The 21513-nt window shown below is 38.6% G+C and overlaps 1 protein-coding gene across 8 annotated transcripts in view; it reads right to left on the reverse strand.

The window, feature by feature from the left end:
• EYA1 (EYA transcriptional coactivator and phosphatase 1) overlaps positions 1-21513 on the reverse strand; it is a 114338-nt gene that overhangs the window by 83979 nt on the left and 8846 nt on the right. For 5 of the 8 annotated variants that reach the window (XM_063130837.1, XM_063130834.1, XM_063130833.1 and 2 more), the window contains 3 exons: positions 7354-7431; positions 4973-5042; positions 4533-4678 (listed from right to left, as the gene is read on the reverse strand). In XM_063130837.1, coding sequence (XP_062986907.1) covers positions 4533-4678; positions 4973-5042; positions 7354-7431 — 294 coding nt within the window. The remainder of the gene's footprint in view (positions 1-4532; positions 4679-4972; positions 5043-7353; positions 7432-21513) is intronic. The other 3 variants (XM_063130838.1, XM_063130836.1, XM_063130831.1) reach the window with 1 other exon arrangement.

Below are 21513 nucleotides of genomic sequence, written 5' to 3' on the forward strand. Positions count from 1 at the left end.
TAGTTGCTTAATTGCTGTGGGCTAATGTGCATACACACAGGCTTAGTGCAGTATGCATTGCTTATAATCCAATAGTTTGAAATTAGTCTTAGACATTTTGGATTGGAAGAAATTCTCTTATAAATTCTGTTGTTTATTCCTTCCTAACTGCAGGATGATTTTTCCTTATAATACAGGTTTAAAACTGGGAAAATAACTTTGAGTTATCTCTTCAGATTCTGGAGTAACACTTAAATATTGTATAATATTTTTGAAAATTTATAAGAGAAAATGATCAGAAAAAAAATGAACAATTGCAAACCAGAAAATAACTTTCTCCATTGTTAAAGGAACAACTTCCTTTGTAAATAAATGCTAGAGATATAATCCAAATAAAGTAACATGTCTTTAGCCAGATAAATAGATGGAGATAACTTTTTGGTTCTATTAGCCCATAGCTAGACGGGGCAATAGTCCGGGGATTGCCCCAGGATTGTCCCTGTGCATCCACATGACGCACCTTAGACTTAGGCTGAGACTGCCACGTTTCATGGATTTTATGTATGTATTTTATTGTATATTGGGATTTTTAATATTATTGTGATGGTGTTTTCTGTTGTGCTGGTCTATGACTGAAACAAACAAACAAACAAACAAACAAACAAGGGGTTCCCGGGAACAGGGAGGGATGATCCTTCCCTTTCCCCGAGATATGGCCCTACAGTTGTAGCCCACTTTTTCCAGAGTGTCTGGATAATCCCGAGACCACGGAACATGTGGGCGGGCATCACAGTTTGTCCTGGCTCCTCCCGGTGACTCATGAGGAGTTGGGAACCACACACAGGGTGCAGAGCTCTTGCGCTCTTCTCCTTTAAGAAAAAAACAAACAAAATGGCAGGCGTGACGTCCTTTTCCTTCAAGGTCGTCGCACACCACATTTTAACAGAGGGGGAGATCTTGCAATAACAATATCGTGAGATCTTCACCCCTCCGTCACGCTAGACCCGTAGGTCTAGCTGAGGCCTTATTTCCAGTTATGAGGAACTAGAAGAAAAGTAACTGTCTTCAGGCATTGCAAGATATGCCAAGGCAATATGGAAGCCACATAGAACTGCCTCCAGTGAGCCTTTGTGTGTTGCTGCTTGCCATGTCGATTGACCCCTTACCATGTGGCTAAGGGGCCAATCCACTACAAAAAGCACTGCTTGAAATATCTGATAATGATATGAAGGCAAACAAGTGTTGTGGCGATCTGGCAAACAAAATAAACTCGCCATATGGATCATGGAGATACAGTTTTAGGTATGCTAGTGCTGCATATAAACCATGTGTTAGTCTGTAAGCTGCTTCCTCTTTGCAATATTCTCACAGCTTCTCCACTGCTAATCATCCCCTCCCAAGGGTATATTGAAAGAGGGAAGCAGGCGTCATGGTAACATTACATGCAGCTGCAGTGTAAAATTTCATTTGGCCCTAGAACAGTCTCCACGTGGTGGCTATATTGTGAAAGACTATCCTAATTCTTTTACTCGGCTCTCTACGTTAAGAGGAGGAAACCATAAATGGTATTATGAGAATCTTCGTGATGGTATTGATGGGAATTATGTGGATACATGAACAATTGTTAAAATGTATTGATATATGTTTAACCTAATACAAGTGATCAAACTCCACTAGTAAATCTTTCAGTCAAGCATTGACTGAAAGCCACAATGTAAAGAAAAAAAATCCTAATTTTTAAATTCTTTCTTGCAGCTTTGTAGAACCAACAGAGCCAAAAAAGTCTTAGTAACCAGCTGTCAGTGGCAATCATCTCTACTAACCTTCCTCATTCCATTATGAATATTATTATATTGCAATGGGAGAATGGAGAAACTGAGTGCCAGAGTGCTTCATAAAATGCTTAGTTTCTACAGATTAATATGTGTTTTATTAAAATTATAATTCTGGCTTGTGGTTACAGCAATTTTTGTGACATATCATAAGATACTATAGGGCCTTTCTGTTCACCCAGACCTTTTAAATTACTAATGTAGTCTGAGCCTCTCAGTTTAAAACTGTGGGCCAGTTCACACAACATTGCAGCCCATTGTGGGTTAATTTACCCATGAGCAGCTGTTGCACATGCCAGCCACAATTATGAATATGCAATATCCAGCCTGGGGGTGCTTTTGCTTGTCGTGCTATCTGAACCAGGGAGGTGGGGGTTATTTGAGAGTTAAACAATGCTTGCATAACCCTAAAACAGAACATGGGTTATACAAGGATTATTGAACCCTCAAATAACTGATGCTGCCCATGTTTGGATGACAAGGCAAGCCACATAACCCCTGGCTGGGAGCACCCTGAGGGTTAATTTCCCCTCAGTGGGCTGTCATGTCATTGGAACAGGTTGCTCTGTAATCTTGTGGTTGCTGGGAATTTTGTTTTTTTGTTGCATTTTATGTTACTTTTGACTTACAGTTTTATGTTCTATTATATATCTAAATTGTTTTATGTTTATTTATTGTAAAATGACCACAGAACTTTATGTTATGGATCAGCGTGCAAATGAATATTTAAATCAATATAAAATGAACAGAGATATTTTGATTTTTTAAAATTTGCAAATATCACATTTTAAAAGATAATTACAAAAACAGATTGACATACCATATTCCAAAAAATACATTCTTATTAACACTATAACAAGAATACGTCATTGTATTAATATATACAACAAAACTGAATCAAATAACCAAACTAGCTCTATGTTTTGATAAACTCTCCTATTTCAAAAACGAACAAATCTTTCAATTTCAAAACTAGAGAGATAAACCCCAAATGGCTGAAAACTTAATTTTTGCTCTCTCTCAAAATTAATATAATAAATTCAAAAGTATAAACCCAATAGGGTTGTTTTGTTAAGAGGAATCTTGAAAAGCTTACAATATTATTTTGGGCAGGCTTAACTTTTAAATAAAATTAAAAAAAAACAGGCTTACAAGTTGCAACTGATAATTTTCTCCCTTTGGATTCTCAGGGCACTTCTTTTTTAGGACACATTTGAAATATAACACTCTTTGTTACAGCTATCATCAAAATCCAGAAACCTTAATAAATCAATCACCGTAGTTTAAGTCAATTAGAACACAAACCATATAGGTTAGAACAGAAAAAAGTCTTACAACTCCCAGTATGCCCCAGCCAACCATGCTAACTGGGGTATACTGGGAGTTGTAGGACTTTTTTATGCGTAGACATGCATAGGATTGTGCCCTTAATTAATCAATTACTCAGCTGACAGTGTAATCTTACAAACAAACTTACTAGGGCAGTCTTTCCCAATCCCTCCATGTATGTTACTACTGTCAGTATTCCTGACCATTGGTCATGCTGGCTGGGGCTAATGGAAGTTGGATCCAAAACATCTGGAGGGCACCAGGTTGGAAAGACTGCACTAGGGAGCAACCCCCACTGGACATAATTCCATGGTATAGGGAGACAGGAACATGCAAAACAAGTATTAATGTCAATGGTGTAGGCTACATATCAACCTTCAGGCTGTTTTAAAGGTGCTAGCATTAAGGCCATTCATGGCCTCCATCCTCCATATTTCTGAGTGATACCCTGTCTTTGCCCCTTGGATATTGACAGTGCCTGGAGAAGCCCAGCTTACATATCCCATTGGTAAGAGAGGTATGATCGTTGGGAAAAGCAAAGTGTTTAGGGCCAAACTATGCAATATTGCTTCCAATTGAGATGCGCCATTTTTTCCATTTAACTTTGCAGGAAGGTGGTGGTATAAACACTTCTTCTGTAGGCCAGCCTTTTGGGATACATATGGAGTTCTTTGACCAATGTTTCAATTGTTGAGTGTAACTGATTGTTCTACTGACTGTTGTTTCAAAGAAAATTATGGGGTCATTTTTATTGTCTATGTTTAAATATCTCCCATTGAAATTAATGGAAATTCAAACTTTTATTCACTTATATATTTATTTGATTTGTACCCTGTCTTTCTATCAAAAATGGCACTCAAGGCAGCTGTTTAGTTTATGTGTAGTAAACGTGCATTTATCTTTCTACACAAGTCATAGACATAGGATTCAATCAGACTTAGCCATACTTAGAGCAGAGCTATTAAAATCACTGGGATTTAAGTTAGTCATGACTAATTTAAGAGCCACTGATTTCAATTCATCTACTTTAAGTATGATGAAAGCGGGATTCAACCCCTTAATTTGATCAATCTTGTCATGAAACATTCACTACCTAAAGCACCAACCTATACACATAGCAAGAAAGGAGAGATGTAGATATGTAAAACATAAAGATGAGACACTGCTAAATACTCAGTAGCACCATTCCAAAATCTTTGAACAATGCTCTATTGCTTTTCAGACCTCAGCTGTCTTCTAAAGTTTTATGCCGTATCATGGAATTCTCTGAGATATGCTTTAGTGCTTAAAAAAGGCTATTACAATGCAATCCTCTTTTACTATAGCAATCAGCAGAAAAGCAACCACAGCCCAATAAATAACTGTCACCAACTGTCCAGCAACTTTACTCACCATATGATGGGATTCCATAGGGCTGACCAGGCTGTGGGTATGTTGAATAAGCAGTGGCTTGTTGCATCCCTGTTGTAAACTGCGTCTGCCCATACGCAGCCATAGTTTGTGAAGAAGGAGTAGGAAGAATATGTGGGTATGGTCTGCTATTTGTTGCAAAATGACAGAAAATAAGAAAGCATTTATATTTGATGGAATCATGCAAACTTCTTGGTTGAGCTGAATGACAGAATTTAAAGTTGTTGGCCACTATGCAAAACCAATTAATTAATTAAACAATTTTTCTATATCTAAATATACATTTTTACTTATTTTAAAATTCAGCCACTCTCAAGGGTAAACTGAGTTCAATTACAATTTAGCAGATGGATTCAATTATAATTATAAATGAGGTTTAACTCTACTTTTTTTTCTTTTTTTTAAAGAAACAGACATCTTACTTGGAAGGGTATATCTGCGGCGGGGAAAATGGGTGAGTTTGTCTTGGGCTGAAGCCACTGCTTCCAATTGCTATATGGAAGAGAAAAGAAAGCACATGTAAGTATAAACACACACGCACACACCTAACCTAAATATTATTTTTGTTGAGGGAACTTTAGACATTTAACAGAGTTTAATTAAATTAAAATAGTGCCAAGTAATACTTCACTAGATTCAGGCTAGCACAACAATTCTCAATATCTTTATTACAAATTAAGCATTTTCAATTGCTCCTTGAAGTACCATTCATAACATGTGTCAAACTTTAAAACCTTTTTAACACCCCCGTCATACTTTGCTTTATTTAATTAATGCCCAAGTCCTCTTTGTCACAAGTTTGTTCTCCGCCAAAATTCATCAGATACCCTATGGATGGTTGCTACATGTAAAATGTCAGCATTTTTATACAGGGTCAATATTTCAAGCAGAATCTGAATATTCTCAGGAACCAACAACCCTTCTTTATTTTTCCTGCTCTCTCCAAAGGAGTACAACTTCAATCAAACAGCTATTTAGGCACATGGTGGTGAGGTGTGGTACACCTGTATGTAAGTGAGTGATCCCTCTCCAGTATTTTATGGCTTACTGCTTTAATGAGCCAATGGGTCTGTTCAGAAGACATCTTAATCCCTGCTGGTTAAGGCTTTTGGTTAAGCAGCAGGGTTTAAGGTGTCTTATGCAATGCGTTTTGCTAAAACCTGCTCACTCACTAACCACAATTGGACCATCTGTATTAGGGTTAGCAGCTCTAACCATGGCTTAAAGTGTTGTGTGCAACAGTATGGCTTGTGGTTAGTGCTAATCCCAGAGAACCACAGTTTCACTAACCACAAAACCTGAAGTGTCGTCTGAATAGGTCCTATGAAACGGTTTGCATGCAACAACCCTCTGTTTGTTAATAATGGCTTACTTTTAATCAGTTATTTTATTTTAAAAAATTCTTGGCTGCCTTTCATGGCAGGAGTCCTCCCATGGTGGTGTTTGGGAGCGTGCAGGAGCAAATGAACATGCTCACAACCGAACTTCTGCTGTACTGGGTTGTTCTCCGTAATGAGTGAATCCAACTGATGAGAGAAACAACCCAGAGTTTTAAACCAAGAACAAACAAGTAGAAGTGGGTGCAGAGGAAGTAGATGAGGAACCAGAATTGTTACTCATTCCTGAATGCTCCCAAACAAGCCATGGTTTGTTAACCATGGGTTGTTTGTTGTATGTGAATCAGGTCTGTGTGACATAGGAAACTGCTTTATATCAAGTCAAACCACATGTCCATCTAGCTCAGTATTATCTACACCAAGGTGGGGAATCCTTTTAAGCTGAGAGACCCCTTCATTTGTGTGTAATCTTTCAGTTCAACCATAGATTCCCTCTGCAGGATTGACCTCTGAAAAAACAGATTCACAAGTTTGCAGCAGAAGCTGGCTATAAAAGGTGCTGATTGACTCTTACCCATAAGGTCAACAAGTAACCTTTAGCTGCAATAACAGGAGGAGTTTTGTATTCTTGTTTTTTAAATTAATAAGATGATGAAGAGATAAGTGAATAAATGTACATGTGGCATTCTGATTTATTTATTTTTAAAGAAATGGTTCTCTGGTGTGTTGGTCAATCCACTTAAGAAGCCAGGAGAAATTAAGGCTCTCACCACAGCAAAGGAACCCAGTTTTCTTACATTTGTCTTCACACAAAGTTAAAGTCTATCTGTTTTACATATGCCTCAAAAAGTGCAGATTGTGACTATAACTGAGACTTAAATTGTTCAGCACATGCTAGCAGAAGCAGGCCTATATTTCAGCTAACAATGACAGAATATACAGGGGGGAAAGTATTGTTAGACAATTTGTGTGGAAAATGGTGGAACCAAGGTCATAATCCTATTCACACTGACTTGGAAGTAAATCCCATTGAACTCAATGAGACTTATTTCTGAGCAGACATGTCTAGGATTGTGCTGTAAATTTCAAAATAGACTTGGCAGCTGATAGGTAGCAACAGCTGCCAATAATGAGAATACACACAGGAAAATCTACAGAATGCACTGTACTCAGAATTTTTTTTGTTAATTAAATATCTAAAATATATAAAAATTAAAGATATTTCACACAGATATCATATTTAGAATTGACAGAATTGTTGTTTTTAAATTGTTGTTTTTAAATGGATACAGTTGTTTTTATACTGTTTTTTATGTTTTTGATGGCTTTTTTAAAGTTTGTATACTTTTAATGTTTACTATTTTTAATTGTTGTAAACCGGCCAGAGAGCTTCGGCTGTGGGGCGGTATATAAATGTAATAAAATAAATAAATAAATATTTAGTCATGCTTTAATTTCTTCCTTACCTGATCCTGAGAAAGTGTCTAAAGAACCTTCTGCTGTTGTAGTAGCAATCTCACTGCTGCTCATTGGCTCTGTTTTAACTAAAATATAAATAAAATACGTTCTGTGTATACTAATACTTGTGCACAAACATCTATGCATACATGCAAGTCACACACATAGCCACTAACTGCTTATAGAAATTCAGCATGTCACAAAACTCAAACAAGTTTATTTTGTACATTATTGTATCTACCTGTGTCTTAGAATAAATACACATGAATATGTATATCTGACCATGATGCGTATAAAGCCATTATGAACAAACTATTTATACTGTATTTCTTCGATTCTAAGACGCCATCGATTCTAAGATGCACACTAATTTCAGTACAACCAACAGAAAAAAAAGCTTTGATTCTAAGAAATAATAAACGCACCTGCGATTCTAAGTCGCGCCCCGTTTTTAGAGATGTTTATATGGGGGGAAAAGTGCTTCTTAGATTCGAAGGAATACGGTAATTATTTAGTTAAATAACAATCAACTTTCTACCAAAGTATCTAATGCGATGTTCACAAAAGACAAGATACTGTCAAGTCTGGAAAATATTAATGAACCAAGCCAATTCTATAACTGTGTGTATCTATTCCCACTAATCTAACCTTTTATGTCAGATCTGCATAACGTTGAGAACATCTCATAATACTGTAAGATCAGTCTAGTCCAGTTTCTGAGCCTTGATTCCTTCAAGCATGAGCCCACGCACCCACATCTCATTTATTTCCCATTCTCGGTATTCTGCAGGCATCTTTAACATTACAGACGTTGTGCATTCCTGCTCTGATTGCTAAGTCTGAACATAGGAAGCTGCCTTATGTTGAGCCTGAGCATTGATTCATTAAGATCAGTACTCTCTACGCTGATTAGCAACAGCTCTCCTGGCTTTCAGGTTAGAATCTATCCCAGCCCTATCTGGAGATGTAGGGATTGGACCAAAGTATTGTTCATGCACTGAGTTTCAGTCTTTCTCCTAATTGTAGTCAGGTTTATGTGCCTTAATATTGGCCAGGGAAGGGGGAGGCGTTATTTCTGGATAATTTTGCATTGGTTTACATGACCAGATTTAATTAGCTACTGTTTCACTGAAGACCTATGATTAAGAAATTAAAGCTTAAATACATTATAAAATATATATCAGATTTTGCCAGTACTTCGCATGAAAAATTGTTTACTAAATGAATCATCCTGTATATTCCAGAATTACAGAACAAGTAATTTTGTGCTTTGTTCCTATTATTTTTGCAGAAGTCAGGGTAGAACACAGTGGGACATGCACGCATGAGATAAAGCAGTTATCCATGCTCTGTTTGGAAAATTCAGCTGATCCAAATTAGGGCAGGAAGATTATCAACAATGACTTGCTGAAACAATTGTATTATGTCAGTGCTTTGCCCTCTGCACTGTCTTACAATCCATTTCTGGGCCCAATTCAAGGTACTAAACTTTCAAGGCCTTAAGAGACTTGAGTCAAGGCCAGATCTGCACCAAGCAGGATATAACAGTTTGAAAACAGTATACGTAATGTGTCCTGGGCCTGAACTGTTATAAAGCAATGGTGTAGATCTTACTTGAAGGATCACCTCCTCCCACATATACCTACTCAGACTTAGTATCATCTTTTAATGCCCTTCTCTGGGCACCCCCACCATAAGAAATCTTGAAGGTGGCTACTAGAGGGAGAGCCTTTTCAGTGTTGACACCCAGTTATAGAATGTTCTCCCCAGAGAGGATCGTCTGGCACAAATGTTATGTTCTTTTCGGCACTAGGTGAAGACATTTTTTTTTATTTTCCCATGCTTTTAATCTTAAATATTTTAGTACTTTTAATAGTTGTTTTCTGTTGTTGATTTTATTCTGGTTTTATTATGTTGATCATTTTATTCTGTTCTAGATTATTATTATTATTGTATTCTTGTGTTTTATAGTTTTAAAGTTCATTTGTAAACTGCCCAGAGAACTTTTGTTGGTGGACAATTTGTAGTATTTAAAATAAATAAAAATATAAAGCAAAATTGGTAGTGGAACCTCAAAATTGAATCCCCAAGACTTGTTGGGCATTCACATAGAATTAAAAAAGGATTTCCTTCTATTTAGAGAATATTGTAAAAATCTGAGCAGCAGTGCTAACCATGGGTGAGTAGGGCTAGAATTGATTTAAACCCGTTTAGATGCAAGCTTCTAGTGTTAAATAGTGAATTTATTTAGGGAAACCTTCCCCGCCTGGCTACCCTCCACATGTGTTGGTCTGGAATTCCCATAATCCCCAGTCAGCATCACTAAATGCTATGTTGAGTGAAATGATAGGGATTGTAGTCCAACACATCTAGAGGACACCAGAATGAGGAACAGTGATTTATGGAATCAGAAATTTGCTAGCATTTGAAAAATAGGAAAATAAAAACAGTTCAAGAACCAAGCATATCAAAGTTCATATACGTCTTGTTAGGTACTCCAGCTGGCAAGCACAGTCCTGGCTTCCAAAAAATATAGTACAAAAATTCCAGGTCTATCTTGAAAGCCCTTTCTATTATTTCTGTACCACATCAACACTTAACTCATCATCATCAATCACAGTAATGGGAACAGTTCAGGCTAAGGGATCTACATTGTTTTTTTTACTGGAACCCTGAAATTCAACAACTGTGTCATGCTGCAAAAGATATACAGTTGGAGCTAAAGAATTCTGAGACCAGAAATTGGTTTTGAGTTCTAGAAGTAAATGTCCTCCCTTAAAAAAGTCCACTTCTGGTTACCCCAAGATTTCTTCATTTCTGCAATATAGTTTAGGATATGTTGGCAGAAGGTAATTTTGTTATTGCTATTGTTAAATAATTGAAGGTCCGAAATTCTCACTGATCTACTGAATATCACACATAGATCTACCAGTAGAGATCCAGGTCTACCTTAAGCCCACCTCTGATCTAACACCTCTCTTCAATACAGAAATAATATTTTCTAATTTAAAGCTTTCTTTGGAGTGAAAATTTGTTTCTGACCGACCAGAAGTAGTATTTTATCTAGTCGTGTTGAAGATTGACAAACCTCCAAACTGAAAACAGCAGTTTTTACAGCCCCATATTACAATCTGTGACCCAGGCACTTTACATCTGAAGCACCTATGAAATATTAACCCATATACACCTGTTAGATTTCCGACAGGATGAAATGAGGAAGGTGTGGAACCCCAAATCATAATTTTCTCACCTAGGCTCTGACCAAAGCTTACGGTTCCTGGGAACAATGCCAGCACACAGTGATCCTGTTCAGATGACACACTAAGCCACGGTGGTTAAGCACTTTGAGCTAAACATTATGGCTTAGCTTGTCATGTGAACCATGACTTACCATGTTGTGTGAACCATTTCTAACCATAGTGGCTACATAACCACAGTTTAAACATGCTCACTAACCATTTTTTGCAAAGGGGTTAGCAGCCTAACGATGGCTTAGCACGTTGTATGGCTTGCAAAGATAAAACTGTGTTTCACCATACTTAGGTCTACCTAATTTTTTGGAAGGCTTAATCCACCAAAAGTCACCAAAGCCAACAAAAAAAACAACACAATCAACTGTGCATGCACAGAAGCCATGTTCTAAGGGCCTTCTTGGATTGCTCAGCACACTCATGATGCAATGAACATTATTGAACTGGATTTGCTGCAGACATTCAGTAAAGCAGTCATACATGTGCAATATATTGCAATTTGGGAATAAGAGTTTTGGAGAATCCCATTGGGATGTGAGAGCAAAAATAGCAAACTCCTAAAGCAGTCCTAACGGTAAAAACAGGTAGGTACTGGATTCACATGACTGTGGGGGTAATACAAGCCTTTGTGGCTTCTTCTCCTGCTCTGGCGCATGCCACCCACATGCCTAGGGTGACCATATGAAAAGGAGGACAGGGCTCCTGTATCTTTAACAGTTGTATTGAAAAAGGAATTTCAGCAAGTGTCCTTTGTATATATGGGGAATCTGGGGAAATTTCCTCTTCATCACAACAGTTAAAGCTGCAGGTGCCCTGCCCTCTTTTAAATCTGGTCACTCTAGTATAGCTCCTTCAGCTTTAACTGCTGTGATGAAGACGGAATTTCATCAGGTTCTCCATATATACAAATAATACCTGCTGAAATTCCCTTTTCTATGCAACTATTAAAGATACAGGAGCCCTGTCCTCCTTTTCATATGGTCACCCTACACATGCCTATTGTTTACATAATTACCATGCTGCAACATGGGTTGGTATGTTGTCTGCACCTGGTGTATGGTGCGTCGGAGATGGCTTCTAACCCACCCTACAACCCCACGACATGCAGTAGGGGCTGCAGGGTGAGTAGGAAGCCATCCCACCCCCACCCCCGCTGCACTCTAAGAGCAGATGAGATGTCAACTCACGCTGAAGTGTAGATAATTATGCAAACAAAAGGCGTGCATGAGGCATTTGTAGGCGTTTGGGGGGAAGCCACGATGGCTTCTTTTATCCCTGCAATCATGCAAACCCAGAATAAGTGTAAAAAAAAAGTTTCAACACACATTCTCTGCCATGAAAATAAATACATTAGGACACAATAAATGTGAGTAGAAAATATTTCTACCACATTTTAGAAACGCTACTATTGAAGTAAACTGAAACAGTACTCAACCACTGCAGGAACTTGGTCCAGACTGCACATTTTTCCTGCATTGGCAATTGTTTCTTCTTCCAAAACAACCTTCTGATACTTCTCTGACTATGGCCCTAGCTAGACTTGGGGGGGGGGGGGATCTACACTACTGCTTTAAAGCACTTTAAAGCACTTTATAACAGTTTTGACAACTGTTGGGGCCCAGGACACACTGCATATACAGTTTTCAAAACATTTTCAAAGTGTTTTAAAGTGCTTTAAAAGCAATAGTGTAGATCCCCCCAGAGTGATTCCTGGAATGATCCCCGGGATTGTCCCTGTGCATCTACATGATGCACAGGGGATCCCAGGATCAGGGAGGATGATCCCTCCCTTGCCCTGGGATCTCGCCCTACCCTTTAGGCCCGGTTTTTCCATGGTCTCAGGCTGGGCCTGAGACTGCGGAACGTGTGGCCAGGTGCTGTGGTTTGTCCCGCCTCCTTGCGATTCCTCATGAGGAGCCGGGACCTGCGAACGGGTTTTTTTAAAAAATCACTTACCTTTTGCGCATGAGAGTTCATGCACTTCTGTCCCTTCAACAAACAAACAAAATGGTGGGTGCAACACCTCTCCATCTGAGGTCATTGTGCACTGCGTGTGAACTGAAGAAACTGATGAAAAAATTGCGAGATCTTCAGCCCTCCATTCTGCTAGACCACTAGGTCTAGCTAAGGCCTAATATACCTCTTCTCCTGGCCCTATGAATTCCTTCTTGTCATTCCCGCAATGGTTACTAGTTCACTCAGATTTTGTGTGCTGCTGACATACTATGATAAGCCACAGCTTTCAGAACAGTAGATCCAAACTTCAAATGCACTAGCCATTTGTCCAATTTCCATGATAACCTCAAAACTGATTACTGAAATACTATAGCAGAACTCACCCTTATTTTAAATAGCAATGCCAGTTTCATGTATATAGCTCTCCTGTATGCATCCTATTATATATACACCTATGACCTTCAGCTCCCACTAGATTCCTGCAGAAAGGGAAGTGTTATCTCTCCCTGCTGCAAGAATGCAATGTCCAGAATGGTGGGGAATGCATGGCACTGATAAGATGCTTAGTGGATAAGTCTTTAGAGAGGGAAAGTTGGCCCATGAAAGTACAGTTAGGACAGACATCAGGAGGGGTGAGCTGTTCTTCTTTAAATTTACAGAGCATGAAAAGAAGCAAGGGCCATGGCTATTGGAAATCATCCATTTTATTGTCACTAAAGGTCAAACTACGTTGTATATTAATTATGCAGCGACAGCATGCAGCTCCCTTTCCAGCTTTTCTTTACTCTAAAATAAATATTTGGTGCTCTGATCTGGATCATAGCAGTGCATGCAGATTTAATACGCCCCTCCTAAAATTCCTTCCCCCTTGATGCAGCAATAAAAGAAAAGGAGAAAAAGTCTCAATTGGCACCAATTGTTACAGGGTAGCAGTGAATTTTAAGAGGGAAATAGCTGAGAAGGGAAGGAATAAACCTTCCCTCCCATATGTGATGATCTGAATGCACTTCCATGCACTGGGGACTCATGCACTTACTTAGAGTAAAGGAAAACAGCAAAAGGGAGCTGCATGCTATTTGATTAATGTAATATGTAATTTGACACCAGGACTAGGCCAAATCAAGATGTCCCTGGAACAGGTGTGGGTCTGAGCTGTAGGTGCAGCTATTTAAGGCATATAGCAGGACATATTCTCCCACTCTGCCTGGAACTTGAGTTCCTATTCCTGAAGCATGACATGGGGAGAGTTGACATAATAAGCCAAGAAATGTCTGAGCTTCTTCCCCCCACATACAACCCCAACTAACATACCAGGAAGTCTCAATCGTAATTTCCCATTTTGTCCAAACCAAGAGTTACAGAACAAGCCAACTTTGAAGGTTTAATGTAGTGACTTGTTCCACAGCCTTTAACCATAGTTTCCTTGTTCAGAATGAATCGCAATAGTTAATTACAGATTTCCTAGTTTGTTTGCCAGCCTAAAGAAAGGACCAAAGGGTCTTCATGCATGGGAAAAAATACCTGCTTATATCTCATCTTATTAAACCAAGATATGATTATCCATATACAGTCATAAAAATTTGTGGTCCGGGGCTATTAATTACCTAAGCAAGTAAGGCACCATATTTTTATTATTTATTTGTTTGTTTATCAATTATTAGAAGTATTCCTATACCCCTTCTCATTTGCACAAATTCGGAAGCTGTTTACAACAACACCATAAAAAAACACTATGTAATAAATATGCAATAGTATATTATTAAAGACTGCTCAAGACAGCTCATGGCTAGGGGAAACCCAAAGTAAATGACACATTTCCAATAAATGCCTAACATTCAACAGGGAAGGCACCACTGTAGAGAAGACCTGTCTCCATGACATTCCCAAACAGAAATCTGTAGGCTATGTCACTAAAAATAGAACTTTCTCTGAAGATCCACTAAATCCTGATGAATATCTCACTGGGATCTGCATGACCATGCTAACTGACTAAGCAACATCTTGCTTGATGAGTATCTTTTCTACTCAGGTAAATCATTTTTCTTGATTGATTTGTGAAAATATTTTATGGTTGTTTTGCCCCATCTAGATCTAAAACTCTATGTTGTTCTGGAGAGTGCTTGTTTTAGGGAAGGGTCTCTCTCCACCACAAGTACTGTAGCATGGACTCAGGCCAGGTTAAACCAAACCATAATTCCCAGGGATAGATATGCACCTGAACCTGGCATCATTTGTTCACCAATGCCAACATTAGAAGCCAGAAGAGAATTCTCAGAAAACAAACAAACTTTTGGGGCTGCTCACATGGCCCAATTCTGAATTGAGACATGAGCATGTATAATTGAATAGGACAAACATGTATAATTGAGTGCAGACATTCAGGTTCCATCGTAGTGAGCTATATTAATAGCCATGGGGAAATTATGGATGAGCCAGAGCCATTTTGAACTGTTTTACTGCAGCCAATTACACACCTAAATAGGTAAGTTTATATTCAAGGATAAATAGCTTGCTTTTTCTGCTTGGTGATATAATGCAGGAAAAATCTTCAAAACAATTCTAGCTATGTATATGCTCTCTCTCCACTCATGCATAGCTTTTGAATATATACGGTATACATATGTACCAATCTGGACCTATAGGTCATCATTGGAGGCTCTCCTCCAGGTGTCCCTGTCGAAGGACGCTTGGAGATGGCTACAAGAGAGAGGGCCTTCTTAGTTATAGCACCCCATCTCCGCCTCCCAGGAGAGCTTGCTTGGCACATACCTTGCTATTTTTTTCAGTGCCAGGTTAAGACATTTGTATTCTCCTAGGCATTTCATATTTTATATTGAATAGATGGTTTTATATGTATTTTTCCCGGTGGTAGTTATTTTTGGATTGCTGTTTTTTGTATTATTTTATTCCTTTACTTTTATAATTCACCCAGAGGACCTTTGTTATTGGCTGGATTAAAATTACAGTAAAATTAATTAATACATCCATAATTAGGTTTTCAGAATTTGCATCTAACTTTGTTCATAGGAAATTGTAGGGCCAAATTAGATGTCACACTAAACATTTCATAGTATTCTCTGTGTGTGTTTTTAAATTAATAGCAGGTCACACAAACACACGGCAGCAATGGGAGTTTTCCTTATGGGGCAGCTGGGAGGTTTGTTTGTTTTTTATCAGAAGAAGAAAGGGTTAAACCTCACCTCCACATTCCCTGTTGTCCCAATGAAAATGGGCCTGCCTGCACCTGCTCTTACTTGTTTTCATAAACACACCTGATGGTGTATACAGTCAGAACTATATTATAGTGCCAGGTCTAGTTTGCTCCTCAATTATCTAAACACATTGCCATTTTATTAAAATAGAATCACATGACTCATGTTGGGGGTGGGGAAATCTGTATTTGAATGGAGGGTGGAGGTTAGGCTTTTTAAATTAATTGAAATTAAAGGTGATGTGAACATGGGATATGGGAGTAGAAGAGGGAAAATACATTCTTCCTTCTTTCTGGTGTATACTATTCCATCTGATGAAAGTGAGCAAAAAAGGAAAATGCAGTGTCCCTGCAATGAAAGGCACTTTCCCCTTGCTGATATACAGAAGTCTTGGGGCATGTCTAGATGAGAGGGTAGAGGGGTATGATCTCACGATTTTATGATCGTGAGATCGTCCCCCTCGTCTACCTGCACGCACAATGTCCTGGGAGGAAGAGGATGTCGCACCTGCCATTTTGTGTGGGTTTTTTAAATCAGAAAAGAGCACAGGAGCACTCCTGCGGGTTGTTGTTGTTTTTAAAAAACACCTCCCACTCCCCCCACCCCCGATGGGCACAGAGCTCCTAAGGAGCTCCATGCCCGGGTGCTGGCTCCTCGCAGTTACTCACGAGGAATCGGGACGAAAATGGGACGGTTGCCCATGGGGGGGGGAAATGGGATTAAACTGTAGGGCTATATCCCATGGCATGGGAGGGATCATCCCTCCCTGCCCCCAGGATTCCCTGTGCATCTTGTGGATGCACAAGGATGATCCCAGGGTGATCCCCAGGATATTGCCCTGTCTAGACATGCCCTGAGTCTCCCTTCCATGGGAGAGGGGGAGAGAAGAACCCCAAATTAGAGCACTCATAGAAGAGCTGTTTCAAAAGGTTTGTGTAGTATGAGGGCAAGATATTCAACCCGGAAACCACCTGTTCTTACATAGCTTATTATTATTGCTGTCTCTCCAAAGATGAATGGGTGGGGCTGTGAGGGACTTAAGAGGAATAACCCCCACCCCCCAAATCAGGCAGACACTTTCCCCTCTATTTTCAATATGGAGATGATAATATTCATTTTGGACTTCAGCTCCCATCAGCCCTAGACGGCATAGCCAATGGTCAGGAATGCTGGGAGTTGTACTTTGATTACTCTAAAAAAATGTTATTGAAAAAAAATCTCTATGCATTCTTTCTCTCTACAACATTTATAGTTTTATAAATCCCTATCATGCTCCCCTCCTAGTTATCTTTTTTCTAAGTTAAAAAGCCTACAAGTCTCATTGGGAACTTTTTCCAACCTCTTAATCATTTTATTTGTCCTTTTCTACACCTTCGATATCTATTTGACCACAGATATATTCAGAGTGTAAAATGCAGCCACATCATAGATTTGTACCAAAGTACTGTCATGCTGGCCATTTTATTTTAATACCTAATATATAATTTGCTTTACTTTCTCTTTCTATTGCTGCACACCCTGTTGACATTTTCAAATATAAAACATTTCTGTATCAAATACACCAAATTAGATACTATTTTCCTATATAAAAGAAATGTGGGGATGTATTGTCTTCTGAATCCAACTATAACACAACAGGCTATTTATTTTATTTTATTTCGTGGTAAATTATCAATATTTATGACCCTATCAAGCAAACAACATAGATATTTATTTTCCACGTCACTCTGCCAAGTATTTAGAAGTTCTCGTTTGATAAAATCTGAACACTTAGCCCACAATCTAGTACACCAAACTGTGTCTTCTGTAATGATTCACCAAACTCATACTTCTAGGCCTGGAAGTACGAATTACAAGAAGCTTGTAATATATGTCTCATCTATCACGCAACCATTTTGGTCACGAATCCTTCTCTGGGTTGAATTTTAATTCTTGCTGGAAAAGTGTTTCTTTTCAACAATCTCCACAATGCCTTTACCAGCAAATCGTGGGAAGAATCAAGGAGCAAAGATCTCTCTCCCCTCCCCTCCTCTGGCATGGTGAAAGCCAGTGTGGTATAGTGGTTAGAGTATTGGAACTGGAACTCAGGAGACCTGGGTTCTAGTCTCCACACTGCTATAAAACTCACTGGGTGACTTTGGGCCAGTCATTAATTTTTAGCCTAACCTACCTCACAGGGTTGTTGTGAGGATAAAATGAACAGGAAGAGGATCACATATTCTGCCTTGTGGTTTTTGGAGGAAAGCTGGGATATAAATAAAATAAAATAAAATAAATAAATATAAATGTAACAAATAAATAAATAAATAAATAAATGAATGAATGAATAAATAAATAAGGCCTTGAAGTAACCCCTGGGAAATGAAGTTTTCACAAACACTACTGCAACATGAGTACATTTCCCAGGGGACTGTGGTGTGGAGCACTGAGATTCAACATGCTAGGCGTTGGAGAGGCAAGTGAGGAGGGCTCTTTTTCTTCTCTCTCACCATGAATTCTGCCACTGCAGAGTGTATTTGGGGAAATGAGTGTGTGGAATGGAGAAACAGGTGAGTAAGTAGGGGAGAGGAGTTCTTTTGTGGAGGGAAGTCAGTTTGCTTTTTACAGAGTTTAGATTATATTCCTAAATATTGTAAAGGTTCTGTTCAGTTGCAAACCAATATCTTTTGTTTAGCAGACATTTATTTAGAAAACATGTAAACTACTAAAAAGAAAAGCTGACTTAAGTCAGTTATTTAAATCAGTTCTTTTTTCTAGGTGATTTGAAGGACTAATTACACATGATGATAAATGCACTGCTTGCAGTGAGGTTAAGTTTGTAAAATAAATAAATAAATTAAAGCAAACATGGGATATTCAAATCCAAATCTGGACCACAGTACACATGAAGGGGAGGTTTAATCCTTGCCTTCCCTGCTGCAATTAAAATAACAAACAACCTTCTCCCCTTCTGCACTGCAAATAGCAATAGGAAGTAAAGCTCCCATTGGTGTGATGTATAATGGGAAGGGGTTGTACATGCATTGTCCATTAGTATGACATGATAACCGTACTTCAAATAAATGAGTTAAGGTTTCTAAATGCAATATCAATCCAAAGACTTCTTACGGAGTACTATGTCTAACCACAACTAGACCACTCAGCATAAAAAGCTTGTGGATTACAAACACTGCCTGTGATGTTTGCATTGCTTTTCCAACACAAAGTACATTCATTTCAGTATGTTTTATACCAGCACCAGTATTTTTTGCTGCTTCACTCCCTTATTATTAACATTGCAGTAACATTGAACTAACAGTAGTTGAAGCATCATTAAGTTGGCTGCATTCTGAACAACATGAACTAGAAAAGACCCATTAACCATCGGAGTGTTCCCAACAACTGACAGCACACATAGGCTGTACTCCTATATGAACACAAAGTGCAGGCAGGTCCTTGCACTCACATAGACCAATGCTAAAACAAATCCAATTACAGAAACAGGGTGCAATATTTATTCTCCTTTCTCCAGTTCTGCTGAAGGCATTTTTGTACTAATTAATTTCGTCGAAATAAATTCTATTGCAACAAAAACAACAAGGATTATTGTGGGACCTTCAAGCCTATCATTTATTCTATCATAACTTTCATAAACCAGAGCCCAGTTCATCAAATGTGGCGAAGTGGGCTTTGCCCAACAAACATTTATCCCACAATAAATTTGTTAGTCTTTACAGTACCATAAGGCTTTGTTGTTTTTACTAAAAATAAAAACATTATTAAATATTCTCAATTTACTGAAGTTTTTTTTTCTGACAGTGTAAGCAGAAAGCATATTTTCTACAAAATCTATAAGAGCTTTTGGCCATCTATCAACAATTTTTGTGGTAAGATTATTTATTTTTCTCCCTGTTACAAGTACTTTTAACGTGCAGTGATTGTACTTTAGAACAAGCTCAGTCTCCTACTCTAAAAATCCTCATCAGATTCCATCTGAAATATCTTCCTATTCATGAATATACAAGAATTTACCATTATTTATTATATATAAGGTATGACACTGATATTGCATTTTTAAAGTGTTTAAAAATATATTATACTGAGCCAGAAAATATACAAGTTTGATTTTTTAAAAAAATTAGCAATAGTTAAAGGCCGCATATTCCTTGAACACGCAACGGCTATATATTAACTTCAGTAACAGAAGCAGTATGGCTCTGAAGACCTACAACACAAACCGGAGGATGCTTTTGTGCTTGTGGGTGTCTCATAAGCATTTGTTGGCCACTAGTGTTGTGGCCACTATGTTGGCCACAACATAGGCCTTTGGTGTGATACAGCATGGCTCTTATGTTCTTTTCTTGAACATTCATTTGTATCAGGTATGAAATGCCCAAGTTTATTTATTTGATAGATACATAATCCAGCTCATCCAAATGCCTCATGTTAGGTAACAACACTTCAAAAGTCCCAGTTCTTCTGACCGGATAGAGGGTACTCATCCTGTTCTGTATGGGCTGCATTCCCCCTGAAGAAGCAGGTTTGTAGCTTGGGGGTTCTCCTTGAACCATCTGTCACTTGAGGCTCAGGTGGCCTCGGTGGCACTGAGTGCCTTCTACCAACTTTGGTTGGTGGCCCAGCTACGCCCCTATCTGGACAGGGATAACTTGACTTCAGTTGTCAATGCACTGGTAACCTCCAAGTTAGATTACTGCAATGTGCTCTACGTGGGGCTGTCTTTGAAGATGGTTCAGAGGCTGCAGTTTGTGCAAAATGCAGTGGCCAGATTGATAACAGGAACCAAAAGGTTTGAACATATAAGACTGACTCTGGCCTGCTTGCATTGCCTGCTTGTACATTTCCGAGCCCTATTCAAGGTGCTGGTTTTAACCTATAAAGTCTTACATGGCTTGGGACCACAATACCTGACAGAACACCTCTCCCGACATGAACTACCTGTACACTGCACTCAACATCTAAGGTCCTCCTCTGGGTGCCTACTCCAAGGGAAACTCAGAGGATAGCAACAAAGGAGAGGGCCTTTTCAGTGGTGCGTCCCACCCCCACTATGGAACAAGCTCACCAACAAGGCTTGCCTGGCACCAACATTGTTATGTTTTTGGCGCCAGGTCAATACCTTTCTCTTCTCCCAGGCATTTAACAGCATATGTTGAGTTTTTTAATTGACCCCAGAACAGTTGTTTTAAATAGATATTATCTGTCCTGGTATGTAATCTGTTTTATGCTTTTTATGCTTTTAAAATTTGTATATCAGTTTTTAATGTTCAATGTTTTAATTTTTGTAAACTGCCCAGAGAGCTTCAGCTATGGGGCAGTATCTAAATGTAAATAATAATAATAATAATAATAATAATAATAATAATAATGTCTCAGAATAAGATCCCTATTAACATAAAACACTACATTAAAGTTTGAATCACCTATAGTGAAGTGGTTCTCAAATGTGGAGTAGATTCCCTTGGAGGATGAGTTCCACAGGTTCTTTGAGCAGGTGGTTTCTTTCTCCCACTACAGCCAAAACATTGATGGACTGAATGTCCATGGTGGAGGATCCATTCTGGATTTGCAGAGTGACTGAATCTTCACAGCCTCATCATCCCAATGTGATTGGAAAAGGAGAAGAGTTCAGAAAGAGGTTTGCCTTATTCTTATCACATTTCACCATGTTTCTTTCTAGGAATGGGTTGAGAGTTGTCTTGTTTTATATCTTCCTTAATGACAGTACTGGGGTTGCATGCAAGACTGTGTG

The sequence above is a fragment of the Elgaria multicarinata genome, chromosome 7, assembly GCF_023053635.1.
Source record: "Elgaria multicarinata webbii isolate HBS135686 ecotype San Diego chromosome 7, rElgMul1.1.pri, whole genome shotgun sequence".
In the NCBI taxonomy this organism is placed as follows: domain Eukaryota; kingdom Metazoa; phylum Chordata; class Lepidosauria; order Squamata; family Anguidae; genus Elgaria; species Elgaria multicarinata.